This window comes from Sarcophilus harrisii, chromosome 6 (genome assembly GCF_902635505.1).
Source record: "Sarcophilus harrisii chromosome 6, mSarHar1.11, whole genome shotgun sequence".
Lineage (NCBI taxonomy): Eukaryota > Metazoa > Chordata > Mammalia > Dasyuromorphia > Dasyuridae > Sarcophilus > Sarcophilus harrisii.
This window is the reverse complement of record NC_045431.1, coordinates 30,497,960-30,514,935: the sequence shown is the minus strand read 5'-3', so window position 1 is coordinate 30,514,935 and position 16,976 is coordinate 30,497,960. Positions and strand designations below refer to the sequence as shown.

The 16,976-nt window shown below is 35.1% G+C and overlaps 1 protein-coding gene across 2 annotated transcripts in view; it reads left to right on the top strand.

Moving 5' to 3' along the window:
• Positions 1-16,976, top strand: part of ATP8A1 (ATPase phospholipid transporting 8A1) — a 252,765-nt gene that overhangs the window by 126,841 nt on the left and 108,948 nt on the right. For both annotated transcript variants that reach the window (XM_031943440.1, XM_031943439.1), the window contains exon 23: positions 16,613-16,751. In XM_031943440.1, coding sequence (XP_031799300.1) covers positions 16,613-16,751 — 139 coding nt within the window. The remainder of the gene's footprint in view (positions 1-16,612; positions 16,752-16,976) is intronic.

Sequence of the window (16,976 nt, the reverse complement as noted above, 5' to 3'; positions counted from 1 at the left end):
CTCACTGCATATTCTGTGTACAATAAGGGGTGTGTGTGTGGGAAATTTCAAATAGAGATATATACTGAAAGTTTCAATCACTGAATTGAGTGTATAAGATTTCAGCTATAGATATACATTCAATCTACTGACTGAAACTATATGTGTATATGTTAAATTTTAGATATAGACATATATTTATAGTTTCAGTCACTGGATTCTGTATGTGTGTAAAATTTCATATATAGTTTCAGTAGCTGGATTTAGTGTGTATATGCAAAATAGAGAGATATATTTATTGTTTCAGTCATTGGATCCTGTGTGTGTGTGTGTGTGTGTGTGTGTGTGAAGTTCATATTTTTTAAAGAAACTTTTATGTTTGTGAAATTTCCTTCATTATAAAAGTCAGGAACAATAGAAGTGTTTTAAAAGTACTGACTTGTTCATCCTGCCTCCCTTTCTCTGAAACTCAAAGAACACAGAGCCCTTTTCCCAGCAGCAATGAAACACGGTGCTATTATTACTTCAGCATTTTAAGGATCAATGATTTTTATGATATTGGTGTTTTAAAAATTATTTATGATTATAGTCATTATTACTCCCTTTCACTAAACTCTTCAATTAAAAAGAAAACTCATCACAACATGCATAATCTAATCCAGAAGTGTCAAACATGCATTAATGTATAATTGGGAAATGCTTACAAAATTAATAAAAAGTACAGCAAAGCATAGGCAACATCAGCATTAATTAATTGATTCATTGATTGATTAGTGTTCATAAGTGTGTTTTCGTGACACGGTAGATACCAGGATTGGGTTCAAATCCAGCTTCTGACACTTAGTAGCTGTTTGACTCCGGGCTGTCACTTAACCTCTTAGCTGCAATTTCCTCATCCATAAAATGAACTGGAGAGGGTAATGGCAAATCTCTTGAGTATTTTTGCCCAAAAGACCCCAAACGGGATCACTGAGAGTCAGACAAGATTGAAAAATGACTGATCAATAAAAGCAACATTATGGTTTAGTAACCCCCAGTTTCTATTTGATTTTGACACCACTGGTCTAGAAAAAGAGATTCCATATTGACCATGTGTCTCCTTTTGAATTTTAAGTCTACCAGCTCTTTGGCCATTGTCATTGTTGTTTCTTCCTTGTTCTCCAAGACAACCATTTGACACTGGGGAAGTGATGCCATGATATGCAAGTAAATTGGATTTCAGTGAGGGAGAGCTGGACAAGGTCACCTGCTCACCTTCCCCTCCAGAGCCAGCTGGGTAGCATTAATTCTCTTGGTTATCATTGCAATGAATATGTTGATCCCTGATTTCTACTAATTTCTCTCTGTATATTCATGGTGGTTTTTCCAAATTTTCTCTAAATTTCCTAAATTTCTCTATTTCTATTCAGTTCTAAATTTCTAAAATTTCTCTCTAATTTCTCTCTAAAATTCCAATTAAATATTCCTTAGAGTGCATTAATATTCTATGACATTCATATAATGTCATATATATATATATATATATATATATTTAAAGATACGTATGTGTATGTATCTATCTCTGATATATATCTATATCTAGATAGATAGATAGATATAGACCCACCATTAGGTGGGTCATCCCTTTAGTTTCTAGTTTGGGGCTATTAAACAGCTATAAATTTTTTGTAGATATGTAGGTCCTTTTTCTCTTTCTTTGATCTCTTTGACATATAGTATGTATTTCTGAGTGAAAGAAAGAGTACACAGTTTAGTGACTTGTAAGACATAGTTCCAAATTGTCTTTCAGAATCAATTCCCAGCTCCACATTGGTCTTAATATTTCTTCCATCTCTATGTAACTCAGCCCAACTTCAGAGAGAGAGAATTCTTTGTGAGTTACTGTGACTAAAACAATTATCACCAGAAATTCTTCTAGCTTAGATAGGCTTGTCCTTTCATAATTGACATTTGTTACTGTCAGTGAGCTTTTCTATTTCAGTAAAATCTATGTAAAGAGCTTGTTTTCTTCTTATGTAGCACTTGAAGATCACAACATTTGAATCATTTGTAAATCATTTCAATATAACTTTGGCCTAAAATTATATGTGTGGATGTCTCTTTATTTATATACAAATCTCGATATATGTAAGATTAGTGAAAGTTTCATGTTTACCTAGAAAAGAATGTTAATCAACTTCCAGTTGAATAATTTTTTAGGGAACCCCAGGAGTATTGAAAATAACAATTTATGAAAGGATCGAAATTAGTGGATATGATAGTTCAACTTCAGATATTTTGAGGAATAAAAATTTATGGCTAAAACAGTCGTTTTAGAAGTCCCTTCTTCCTCTTAAAATGTTCAACATATTGGCCAGCAGATGGTAGTGGTGAGACATTTAGATACCCACAATAAACTTCAAGATCTCTTAAAATATATGCTTGAAACAGCGGGGTCCCAATTAATACAAATAATGAATCCCATGAAGTAGCCACATTATTCAAATTCACACTGCATCTTTCTCTTGGGCTGGAACCAATTATTACATTTTACATAAATTATAACTTTGAGTAGGGTGAATTTGAATACACATGACCACTTTCCTAGATTAAATATTTTCATGGGATGAAGCAGTCACACTAATAAGGGTCTAGCACTAAACCTGACTTATGAATAAAGAAGCTTCCTTATCACCTTTGCCTCTTATTTCAACTAATAAAAATGGGAAACTGCCTTCTAATTCTTCCTTTCGATATGACATAGGGTCATAGGGTACAAGAAGACTCCTACTCTCCGAATTTTAGAAGTGAAAAGGTGTTTAGAAATTATCTCATTTTAATTCCCTTGTTACATAAATGAGGAAACTATGGCCCAGAGAGGTTAAGTGATTAACTTAAAGTCAGTCAGCTAATTAGTGTCAGAGTTGAAATTAAAAAAACATCTATGGCTTAGTCAATTGCTCTTTCCACTTTACCATAGAAAGGACATTTTGAGGGGGCCAAATGAAGAAGAATACTCAGCACTTGCCCTAATCTTGGAGACATTCTGCAGTTACTACATGCTATTCTTCATTTTGGACAATTAAGAGTTAACTTAAGCATCAGATAAGTTTTCATTGTGTTCTGTAAACAGTTGAGAATAATGAAACAGGATTGAAATGGTAGCTTGATATAATTAAAACTTTCACAAGTTTCTTTGTTCACCAGTTATGAACTATAGTGGACATTGATTTTATCAAGACTTTGGAAATCTGCGTAAGTTTGAGTTTTGTCATTTTAGCTTCAAGACATCCCTTGAAACTTGCTTAACTACTTAGTCAACTGTCCATGGCATATAAGTGACTATTAGTTATTTAGCTAGTTTAGATCTTTGTGACACATATTGTACTAAAATTCTCACATTTAAAATATTAACTTAAAATATTAGACACCAAATGACATCTTTCTTACATTACTCAATCCTTGTGGGATCTTTTAAAAAATCATCATGATTTAAATATTTGACTTGATAACAAAAGAAGAAAATATCATCTCTAGTTAAAGACCAAATGTTTCCTAATTATATAAGTAGAGAAAAAAGATTTTATAAATAAATCTTTGAAGGAACATTGTGTTTTGGCTCAGAAATTAGATTTTAATCTCTCTGTGTATAGTGATAACTTTACACTTTATGTGGTTTCAATTCCATTTTGCTTCTGGCATGTGATTTAGGTAAAAATTTTCTTTTTTCTTTTTTAATTTTATGAAATGAGTGGAAGAAATGCATAGTAGTTTAATGCTGCAAATTCTACTGGCCGATTTTTAATTGAGACTAGCTGGTCATTTTTTTGTTTTTTTGCTCATTTGTTTTTAAATGTTATCAAAGCATTTCTATATTTTGAAGCAGTCATTCGCTATCCAAGCTGAAAAATTACCTAATTAAGGAAACTGGGCATTTATTAAGGATTGGAAATTCATTTTTTGGTGAACAGAATCATTAAATTTTAGGACTGAGGCTTCAGAGATCACGTAATCCAAACCCTCCTTTTAGAAATGAGAAAACTAGCCCTTCCTCTCCCCCTGAGAAATGAAGCAATTTGTTCAAGATCACCCAAGTAGCTAGGGGAAAGCTGTCTACCACCCAGTTCTAACTCCTTAACCAATGCTTTTTCCCCAGAAAAATACTGCTTGTCCCCTTTATTCTGTGTCATCATTGGCTTTACTACAGAATGCTAAAGTTTTGGGCTCCCACAATATAATTAAGATGAACTTTTAAGGAAGTATTAGATAGAGATATGCCTGACAATGTCAGTTTGCAAAACCAAGTTCTAATATCTTATTGCTACGTCTTAAGTTACTTAAATTCAGGACAAAGGATCAAACTTAGTTTGAAAAGCCCCTAAATTGTTGAAGAGCAAGATTATTATTATTAAGGGGAGGTTGGAGAGGACTAGAATTACCATCAGATCCTTCCTAGTTACCTTGACCCAATTTGAGAAGGAAAACGTCAGCATGACAATGTGGTATTGTGGACATAACAACACTTTGAGGCTGTTTTAGTCACTACTTGAGAGAATTTACAGTTGTCTCATTCTTTCAAAGGAGAAAATTCGCTCTCACTTTCTCTCTTAACCCTCTTCTCTGCAAATTATCAACATAATTTATTTCATTAACATAAATTTATTAGAATCAGAGTTTTTTAATATTTATTGGATCTGGTCACTGGTCAACATTACATTACATAAAAGGATTTCATTTGCAGGTCTTCCCCTCCCCGCCCCCCCCCCCCATTGGACATGAAAAAGAATAGATAAACTGAAAAGTGATATATTTGCTTCATTGTACCCAGAAATGCTTCATTCAGCTCAGGAATGCTTTCACTCTCTTATTTATTCTATTGCTTGCACAGCAACTTGATTATTGACTTCAAAGGCACTTAATTAATTTTGGTTCAGTTTTAATATAAGTAAAATGGGAATAAATGCATCTAACCCCTTATTTCCTCACAAGGTTTCTCTGTTAATTCATGGCATAAATTATTTGACCTATTCAGAGGTTATTTTATCACTGCACACATGTACATATATGTATATGTATATTTTTAATCTGTGTATAAATATGTATTATATAAAGGTTAAAGTATATGTGTAGTATATATATAGTATATAATGAAGGTGTTTGTATTCTGCTAGAAACCAAAAAGTTCTTCATATTTGTTTTCTAAAAGAAAGTTAAACATAAAAATGCCATTATACACAGTAGTCCTGGTGTCCCTGCAGAGTAACTAATATTAGTTCTCACATTTGTGAATGTGAGCTTTGTGTGAGTTATAGAGGAGATAAAATAAGATATAATCCCTAATAGTCCATGGTCTACATCAGTGGCATCAAACTCAAATAGAAATTGAAGCCACTAAACTTTTATTCTATGTCCCCTAAGGGCTTCTTCCTTCTTATTCAATACGTGCCTTATTTCCCTGTCTGATAGTTGAAGGAAGGGACCATCTTATCTGACTCAGATTTTCCTCTTTCCCCATTCTCAGAACACAGTGCCATGCACACAGAACAACCCTTAACAGACATTTGCCCAATTAAAATTTCTAGAGGAAACAAAAGCTCAAAAAAATCAATTTTGTTTTGTTTTAACAATTCAGAGTTGCCGTGTATATCAGCATAGTTACATTGGTCCTAGAGAAATGCTACTGGGCTTCAAAATAGATCAAATCATGGGAAGGTAAGAATTTGCAGAAGCTCAGTAAGTACTTGTAAAATTACAACTGGATCCCCTCAACTGAGTGGAATCCTGGCTTCAGTGATTCTCACGGTGTTACAGAAATACCATGGACATTTGGGAGAGATTTACTTTCTCTGCCCTTCTTTTCCCCCCCAAAAAAACTAGGGCAAGTTTATGTGTTACCCTCCCTGAATAATTCCATGGTTACTTAGCATCATATGGAATGCAATGTGCATTATGGACTGGGATTGGTTTGATTGAGTCTATCAGAGAGATCTGAATGAGGTGCTCATGTTGAGTTACCGGTCATAATATGACCTAATTTTCCTTTCTCTAGCAGTGGTTCTCAAACTTTTGTTTTCAGTATCTTTATCCTATTAAAAATGATTGAGGATCTCTCCAAAGAGTTTTTGTTTATCTGGGTTATATTTATAGACATTTACCATATTGGAAATAAAAACTATTTTTGAATTTGTAGACTCTCTAAAAGGGTTTCAGAGATCCCCAGGATTCTCTAGATCATACTTTGAGAACCACTGCTCTAAATTAATACAGGTCTCTATAATCTGTCACTTCTTCAGGTACTTCTTGGGGACCCAAGATCAGGCAAAAAGACTTGAAAAAACTCTTGAATAATTTTTTTTGGTGAACTTTCACTAGCAGTCCCTCTTTTCCAAAGTCTCTTGCCCCATGATTGTATTTCTGGAATTTCCCTACCAAGCTTCCACCTTGGATCCCTCTCCCAGTGAGTTCTGTGCCTTCACTCCTGCACACGCTGTTGAATGAGGTTGAAGTAAATTACAGGATTGAGCTGACTGGGTCAGCTACAAATTGATATTTCCTAACCCAGCTGGGCCCTGACTCGCCTGCCCCAGGGCTGTCTGTTGAACAGTTAACACCATTCCACTCACGCACCATGGCGGCTCTTCCTAACCTTTCATCTTAAGTCTCCCTCTCCTCCTCCTCCATCCTCTCACCAGAGAACCTCATTTCACATTTTAGTGAAAAACCTTCCTTTTCTCCCTTCTTCATTTCTCATCATGGAGACACCCACCACTACCTTGTCTTAAGTCCTGAGGTGATCTCTCTATTCACAAGGGATCCCATCCCATCTCCTCCAGCAGATTCCTCTTTCCACGTCTTCTCACTTATCTTCTATTTCCATATAGCATCATGTGTATCCCTTAGGATGATATTTGAGTTTCTTAATATACTTCATGAGCTTTGGGAAAAGGAGGATGGCATTCACTTTTAGCATTTAGATGTTCACTGACAAGTGATAAGATTAAAATTTTTGGTCAATGTTTCTTCTAACAGTAAAATTATGAAATAATACAAGAAATAAATTATTTGGGGTTGACGTATTTTTAAAAATGAATCCATTGATGAATCTTTTTTTAATTTAAAATGATTATGTACTGAAAGAAATATATTAAGAAGAAACTTCTCAGCTGTTTTTTTTTAATACTTTGATGTGAAAAATCAGTACATCAATTGACAAATATTTATTAGGCACTTATTATAGGCTAGATGCTGTGATGAGCATTTAGAATAACAAGATAGCATGAACTAGACTCTACCATTAAGGAACTTAGAACTATCTTGGAACATGTACTTATAAGGGCAAAAACAAAGCAGATCCAAAACAGTTGGGATGAAAGTTAGGAAGAAGGCATTAAATGCTGGAGAGGTCAGAAAAGGCTTCAGGTAAAAGGCAGCAGATGAGCTGAGTCACAAAGAAATTCTAAGAGGTAGAAATGAGGAGGAAGGGAAGTATAGCCATGGTGGACAGCAAGAGCAAAGGATTGGACATAGAAGAAAAGTGCTCTAATTGATGAACATGAAGACCACTTTGGCTGAGGGAAGTACTCGTATTTCTAGTAAAGTTGTTCACTTGTTTTAAGCCATGTCTGACTCTTCATGATCCCATATGGTGTTTTCTTGGCAAAGAGACTGGAGTAGTTGGCCATTTCCTTCTCTAGTCCAATTTACAGATGAGGAAACTGAGACAAAACAGGGCTAAATGCCTTACCCAGAGGGCACATTTAGGAAGAGCCTCAGGCCAGATTTGAATTCTGGAAGATGAATATTCCTTAGGATAGGGTTAGGTTGTAAAGGAATTTAATTCACAGAGAGGAGTTGACCTCTGGGATAATAGGAAGGCTCTGGAGATGGGTGAGAAGGAGAAAGACATGGCTTAACCCATATTTTAGGAAAATCACTTAGCTGTCTGGAATGATTTTTGGAATATAAAGATAATAGAATAGTATAGTCAGAGTGATTATAGGCAGGAAGGTCAATGAGGAAGTTGTGAAGAGTCAAGAGATGATACCTGAAAGGATGCTGGTCCCCTGAATAAAAATAGGAAAATTGGTGGAAGAGAGATAACCAAGTTCTGTTTGGGAATGGAATTTTAAGGTGTCTGTGGGACATTAGGAAGAAAGGACGAGTATCCTATAGAAGTAAAACTTATTCACCCAGAGAGACTCAAGTTTTGTTGTAAATTAACTAACTTGGAAAGTAATCTATGTACATTAGCAGGGCTAGCTGAGCAGGAAAAGAAAGAAAAATGGAAGAACTTTTAGAACAGGTTCACTTTTTGACTGAGCCGTGGTTCGTGAATATAGGAAGGAGACATGATTTTCTCCCGATGTGAGAACACTCTCCATCAATGCAGATCCCAACCTTGCTGTGACTTTGGGAAACGCCAGGGATTTGCCACCGATGTATTGACGCTGACTGACTTGCCCAAGATCACATAGCTAGTGACAGCAGTGGGAATGAACCCAGGTTTTCCTGGCTTTGAGCCAGCTTGCTTTCCAGTCTAGCGTGCTGCCTCTTTCAGCTAAAAATAAGTAACATTTCCTTTCATGTTATTTACATTACTGTTCTATAAAGTGTGTCTGTGTTTTCTGAGACTAAGTACCTCCTTGATGTGGCACAAAATAGATCAACCTTGTTCGGCTAGAGATGGGGGAATCGAGTGCTTTAAACACGGGCAGAGTCTTGGGTTAGTAGATTCCATGTGAGATATAAAACCTAATGAAAAACAGGACTTTTTCTTGAGTGTATGTGACAGCCAAGCTCACCCTGCCTTCTATATTAACAACAGAATGCTTTTTTTTTTTCCAGATAAAACATAACCGTTATTCTCCTCAGGGACTACAAATATCACTTCTTATTTGTACTAAAACTAGATGAAAACTGGTTTGAAATAGGAGATGCATGGAGAGGCTTAGCACTATAAACTTGTAGTAATTTACTGCTTCATTTCAATTGACAGTTAGGAGTATTTCCAGCTTGATCAGAAGGAAGCAATAAGGCTTCTAACAGTTGGGGAAGCTTAACAAAAAGACAACTGAGGACATAGATGCATTTGAGCAATACTTGATCCCAAGCCCAACAACTACTGCTGCTGTTATGCTACATCTGCTCAGCTAATGAAACTGGCTAGAAATTAGAAATTCTCCTTCAAAAAAATTTTTTTATTTATAAAACCATATGCATGGGTAATATTTCAGCACTGACCCTTGCAAAACCTTCTGTTCCAACTTTTCCCCTCCTTCCACCCACCTTCTCCCCTAGATGGCAGGTAGTCCCATACATGTTAAATATTTAAAATATATGTTAAATCCAATATATATATATATATATATATATATATATATATATATATATATATACAGTTATCTTGCTGTATAAGAAAAATTGGATCTAGAAAGAAAGAAAAAAACCTGAGAAGGAAAACAAAATTTCTGCTTCAAAATTAAAGAGAAACCACCTATCTTATATGTCTGTCTGTCTATAAAGTCAGGGGCAGAGGGGTATCATAAATCTTCAATTCTGTTCAACAGGTACTTTTTTTGGGATCTATCTTGTACCAGTATAATTATACAGATAATTATATGTGTTCAAATTCATAGTATTGAAAGTGAGATTTATACAAAAATTGAATTCAGCACAATGGAAATATGCAGGACAAATTCAAATAATGTAACCACTTCAAAGAATTCATCATTCACACCAATCACTAACCCAATCGTACTTATTAAACTGGGGATTCAAAGGCAAATACAATAAATAAAATGTCTCCCTTCCCTCAAGGAGCTTACGTTCTACTAATATGAAAACACTTCAGGTTAATACTGATTTAAGGAGAAAAGCTTCCTGATGGACTTCTTTTTTTCTTTTGGCTTCTTGTGATATTTTTAGAATGTGTATCTGGAAAGTGAGACTAGGAGGTCAATCAAAAGGGATGAGACAAGTAGAATATAGGTAATAAAAATCAAGGTCTACAAATTTTCAAGATTAGGTAATTGGCAGAAGTCCAGATGAGTAGTAATAATAACTGACATTTATATGATGCTTTAAAGTTAGCAAACCACTTTATGTATTTTCCTGCATTTGAAACTCAAAACAACTCCATGAGGTAGGTATTACCTCATTGTGCAAATAAGAAAACTTATGATCAGAGATGCTTTGCTTAGCACATTCAGCTAATGAGTGTCAGAGGTAGGTCCGGTTCTTCTTAACTCTTAAGGTCTCCATTTTATTTACTGTGTCATGTTGCCACTATAAAAGATAAGTTATATACTTTATGTGTATGTATTTATATGTAATGTATTTATGTATATGTATTTATTTGTAATAAATATACATTAGTTACATATATATTACATGTTTTAAGATTTGAAAAGTACAATATTAATATAATCTTTATGAGGTAGATAGTGCAAGTAATAATTATTTTTATTTTACAAATCAGATAATTGAAAAATGAGAAAAGTAAAAAACATAATTTACCCAATATCATTGCCCAATGATAGCTGGGACTAGAACTGAAGTCAACTCAATCTAAATCTTTCCTTCGTATACTCTGCTGCCTTCCAAAGAAGGCATAATAATACCACATATTTCCATAAAACTTTACAAATCATTTCCCTTACAGCAAGCACTGGGGAAGGTAGTATAGATATTATTAAGATAGAATGCAAAAGACTCAGTTGGGTCATTTGTAAAATGAGGTGGTTGAATCTTTCAGGTTGCTTCCAGCCCTGAATCTGTAATCCTCTATCTTTCTTAAGCTTCCTTGGTTAATTGGTGCTGAAACTGAGTAGAGACTGCACATCAGGAAGTCAGGGAGCAGTTGTCATATATCTAGACAAAGGTATTCAGATAATTTGGGGTTTGGGATCAGAAACTAAGACACTAGAGAAGAGACAGGAACAGAAATAGTCACAGTGAATGTCATCATTGCACCCTTCAACAAGACTGGATGATTACTTAAAGAATGATTAAATTAGATTAGATTGCTGGTGCTGTTTTTATATATTCCCTATGGCTAGAGTCCAGTTGATTCCAGAGTGTGGGATGAGTGAGGTTGATTCTACAGATGGGAAGAAAGGAGCTAAATGTTCACATCCTATACAATTAGAAAGATGGAGCATGAACAAAAGGAAAATCCACACAACAAAGAATTTTATAAGAGTCTTGATTTTGAAGAATTAGATGTAATTAACTCTACAGTGATATCATTTGGGTCCTTTGAGAACAAAAGACAGCAGCCAACCAATATTAGCCAGATTGGACTGCTACCACCTTCTAAACAAAACTCAAAACTTTCCCCTTCTTGCCACACAGTTCACTGTACTAGGAATTGCCTCTCTAATTAACAGTGCTCTTTTTTATACTTCTACCAGTCAGTCTTCTCCCATCCTCCTAGGTCCAGGTCAGATCCTCCAGGGTAACTTTTCCCTCCTTCCAAGTCTTATGGCACTTTGCACCTCTTCTATGAATTTCTGTTGCTCTCTTCTATAATATAGTTGGGTGCAGAATTACTTTATGTCTTACAAAATTATATGGTCCTTAGAGAAAGAGATAAGCCCTGATTATTCTTTGTATCTTCTGCAGCATATTCATTTGAATTACAGAATCACTGACAAATCTATTCCATTTTTACCTATTAATTATATGGATTTTTTTCATTTCTTAACCACATCCTATTTCCCAATATTTTTGACAATCTTTCCTTAGGTTCATGTTCCTTTTGAAATAACCAAGTATCAATATATATAGATCTTCACTCAGAAGATCTTGTCAATTTTTTATATAGTCTCTATTTTTCCATCCAGGACAGCTAAGTGGTGCAACGAATAGAGCATAGGACTTGGAATCAAGAACACTTACCTTTCTGAGTTCAAATCTTACTAGCTGTGTGTCCCTGGCCAAGTCACTTAACCCCATTTCCCTCAGTTTCCTCATCTGTAAAATGAACTGGAGAAGAAAATGGCAAACCACTTTAGTTTCTTTGCTAAGAAAGTCCCAGATTAGATCACAAAGAATCTGACATGACTAAAACTACTCAACATCATTTCATCTACTGCATTATAGATATTAACACATCATCATGGGCATTTATTAAATGACCATATGTAACAGATAACTAAGATTAAAAAGGCAAAAAATGAAACTGGTCTTTCTCTAGAGATTAGAGAGAATCTATATATCTGTAAGTAATATAAGATATAAAGCAAATTTAGTATTTAGAAATAAAAAAATTCTTGTTTTGTTCACATATATTTGAAATAAAGGGAAACATGTTAAGCATTCCTTCTCTGTGGTTTAAGGATCATCACAGCAAATGTCATGTTGTAATTTAAAGAAGTGACTATGCCTTAGTCATTTTGGTATATTTTACTTTTTCATTTGCAGGCATGTGTCAAATTGATCTTTTTCAGTCTAGAATAACTTTTCCACTTCAAAAAGTTACTAATCTGGAAAGAAGTTATTTGAGAATCTATCTAATGAAACATATATTGTTATTTTTCAAACAATTTACAAATTTGTCATATGATATTCTGCTATATAAACATTAAACACTCAGCATGCAGTTATTTTTATTAAAGTAGAAAAGAATAATTTACATTAATATGTCCTTTTCAAAATCTGCATAAATTATCTGAATATTTTAAAAAGGTAATTAAATTAGTTGGGGACTTTCTGAACCAATAAATATTTTTAAGTGAATTTAATAAGATAGATAAAAATCTTTTATTTCTGAACTTAGAACCTTTATAATAATTGATGCTGTGGCATTTTGAGAAAAAAAAATGAGTCTGGTTTGAGTTTTATATGTTTTTTTAATTATTATTATTCCATGAATACTATTGAGATTTTCACGTGTTTCTCCACTCCCCGAATAGTAATTCCCCTGGTGCCCATTAGTAGCCATCTGTGTAAGGTAATACGTATTTTGAATGGAATTGATTAAGGCATAAATGCACTGGTGGTATGATCAGGGAAAGGAGGCAAAGTTCAAATCTTGTCTCTAATGCCCATTATGGAATTGTAAACAATAGATTGAAATGTGACTTTCTAGATTCAACACAGCCTATTGTGAAAAAACTCATCTTAAAATAAGCAATACTCAAAAGATACAACTAAATTTAGTGAGCATTTTACTAGAGAAACTCATGAAGTTAACCAAAGAATCAGTATTTATTAAGCACCTACTATGTGATACCCACAAAGGGCAGATGGCCCTCTAATTACATTCTAATGACAGAAAACAATAATATGTATAAGGAAGCTAAAAAGCAAGGGATCAGTGGGAGGAAAAAAGGTATCCAGGTGTTAGGAGAAAAGGTCATGACATAGTCCAACATCCAGGTTGTAAATGAAGAAATGACAGGTCCTCTCCATAAATGAAACATTTGGGGTTCATGGTCCCTTTCTCCAAATTAGAGGAGCAGGGGAAAAAGAAGAATTCAGGATGCAGGATGATGATCCAAAGTAGACATGTGTTTTGCTAAACTATTTGTTAAAAAGGATTTTGTTTTGTTTTTAGCATGGTAATATTTAAGAGAAAGGGGATTATTAATGCTTGTTAATTGAAAATTTAATAAATAAATATTTATTTTAAAATATATTTTGTATTAAATATTAAAATCTATATTTAAAAATAAAAATAAATAAATTAAATAAAAAAGGAAAGAATGAAATAAACATATACAATTTTAAAATACATCCTAATACTACTTGGGGAGTTCATGTATTCTTTGTCACTTCCAGAGATAGGATTATTAGAAGGCTATATGTGAGTCTGCTGCGTTCTTCTAGTCCAACCCCTTCATTGTACAGAAGTGGAAACTGAGGCCCAAATGGATAAATAATTTGCTTAAAGTCACACAAAGTAGCAGCAAAGCTGAGATTTAAATCCAAGTCTCCCAATTTCAAATCTAGTCTTTGAATAACAGCTAGGTATTCTATTGAAAGGGTGCTGACCTTGAAGTCAAAAAGTTGTGAATTCAAATTCTGCCTTGTGTACTTCATAATTGGCAAGTCATTTTTCCTCTTTTAGTCTCAGTTTCCTAATCTATAAAATGAACATAATAATAGCACCTACTGTACAATATTGTTGTAAGGTAAACCTTAAAATGCCATAAAGCTAGTTACTATAATTCATAATAATCCCAGCATTAGTATTGTTACTTGTGTTCCTTCTTTACATGGAGTTTTTAACAAACCATGTTCTTGAACATTTTCTATTTTAATCTGAATCTTTGATTATTTATTCTTACAACCTCTTGTCAATAATATATGGCTCTCTGTAGAGCTCTAATGATATTTTTATTTATATATGTATGTCTCTGTGTGTGTTTCTTTTGTGTATATCTTTCTTCTCTTGCATCAGATTATAAATTCTTTTGAAAACAGGGGATATCTGCCATTTTGTTGTTTTGGAAAGAGAAGAACTAAATTTGATCCCCAGCTCTCATGTTAGTTGAATCTGGGCAAGTCATTTAACATGTTTGACTCAAATGGTAACAAAAATTACACAGCCTACCTCACTGGGTTGTTGTAAGGTGGCTGCTTTGTGAATTTTTAAGTGACATAGAAATGTATATTATTAATATTGAATGAATTGCGATTGGGCACTGAATGTAGTTGGGAATTTCCAGAAAAATAGAGGTGTTTAGGTTGTGATTACTTATATGTACTAAAGTGAGGAAGGAAGGAAGCAAGGAAGAGGAGGGAGAGAAGAAGGAAAGGAAGAAGAAAAGAAAAGGGGAGAGAGGGAAGGAAGGAAAAAGAAGGAAGAGGATTAAGGAAGGGAGGGAAGAAGAGAGGAAGGACAGAAGGAGAAAAGGAGGAAGGGAAAAAAGAAAAGTAAGAAGGAAGGAAGGAAGACTGGAAAGAAGAAAGACAGGAAGGAAGAAAAGAAGGAAGGAACAAATGGACAAACACTGCTTTTAGCAATGGCTATGGGAGCAAGCCGGTGCTGCTATTTGCAGGACTCTTGACCACAGGGTCCTTCTCTGTCTCTTCTAGAGAATGAGGGGAGGTGGTAGCTGAGAGTGGTGTTCAGGGTTTGACACACCTGGGACATTCTTCCTCTGTTTCTCTCACAGGGCATCTTAGTGTTTCAATTACACTTGCCTGCTTATGGTACAGGTGGCCGTTGGACAGCAGCTGGCGTTGGACATGACCCCCTTCTTCATTAGCTCCCCTTAATTCCTTCAAGGGATGACTGGGAACTATACTGTTTGGGGATAGAGATGAGCATTTTCCTGACACCAGATTAAGGAAAAAGTTGTTCCTTGAGTTCTCACATGAGGGACACTGAATATTATAATGGATTGGCCCACACCATCCATCATGTTTACAATCCACTTCTTCCTCATCTCTACCTTATTTTAAGATTTAACTAAAGTCTCATCTCCTTCCCTCTTCACCCTTCCCAACCTTTCCCTCTTTTCCTTCCAATGAAATTTTATTTTCTTATCTGCATATGTCCTAAGAGAATGTAAACTACTTGAGGACAGGTTTCGTTTCATTTTTGTTTATATCTCCGTTACCTAGCACCGTGCCTTTCACAGAGGGGCTAGTTAATGTTTGCTTATTGAATTTAATCAACGTCCAAATGGATGTTTCTTCCAGTGGTCTCTGTTTAAGTTGAAGGCATAATTTTAAATCAGTAGCCTACTAAGAACGTAACTGGGGACAGAGGAGCAGAGGGAAGAGTGAATCCCATATTGTAGTTGAAAGAACACTAGGTCCAAATTCAAAACACATGTGTTTGAATCCAGTTTTGATATAAGTCATTACCTGAAGGAATCTGGACAAATCATTTCACTTCTCTCTGCCCTGATTTCACTTATTAAACAAGGCAGTTGACTAGATGCCCTTGGAAGCCCCTTGCAGACCCTAAATCCATGAACCTATATCTCCCAGGGAAACTTATGACTATGAACATCAATCTTTATGACTTTGGGTGGATGTTATCTCTGGTGATTTAATAGCAGGGAACTGGTGATGGAGGAAAGGATGTTCCTCCATGTGCACATTTCATGATCATCTTGAGACAGATGCAAGCAAACTACTACGATCCCCCGAGCCTCTGACCTATCCCCTTCCAGGTGTGTGGGGACGTGTGAGAAATACACATTGATTTCCATTCAGAGACTAATGCTGTCGATTTGTGGTCACTGCTGATATTTGTTCCTCATCGAGTCTTAATGCATTATCCCTGTAGCCTTCCTGGTGTTTGCAAAAACCTACAATTGGGTAACATCTGCAAACACTCTCACTTCCTCGCTGCGAGTCCACACAGCTGCTCAGTAATCTCCCACCCCGGCATCTGTTTCTGTTCCCCAACAGCTACTGACCCTACTTTCACCGGTTTCCAGCTCCATCCTTTCTCCTATCTGAACTCCCTCCATAGTACAGGGGGAATTGGAAGGGAAACCAAAGTCGAGTCCCATTGTAGGACTTGTAAAGAAGGATAAATATATTTGGCGCCTTTTACAGAGACTCCTCCCAAGTCAGTAAATTATCTTTTGGCCACCGAGTCAGTTTTCATTGTTAACATTCAGGGGATATAAGTGAATTTTGCAACTATGCTCCACTCACCTGAACTTGTTGAATTTGTTTTTTCCCCTAGAATCTTCAGCTACTGGGAGCCACAGCCATTGAGGACAGATTACAAGATCAGGTACCCGAGACTATAGAAACGCTAATGAAAGCTGACATCAAAATCTGGATCCTCACAGGAGATAAACAAGAAACTGCCATTAACATTGGTAATTAATACCATTCAAGCTTTGAATCTCAGTTTTTTTTCTTTTTAATAAAAGGTGGGAGAAGAAAGAGAATTTGAAGGAGGGAATTATCTATATTTCTAGCTTTTAAAAATGGTGTAACTATTCTATATTCTACTTCATATATGCATTATATATAGAGATATACATGTGTATATCTATATCTATATCTATATATACTACTCTGTATTCAGTTGGCTTGGGGAG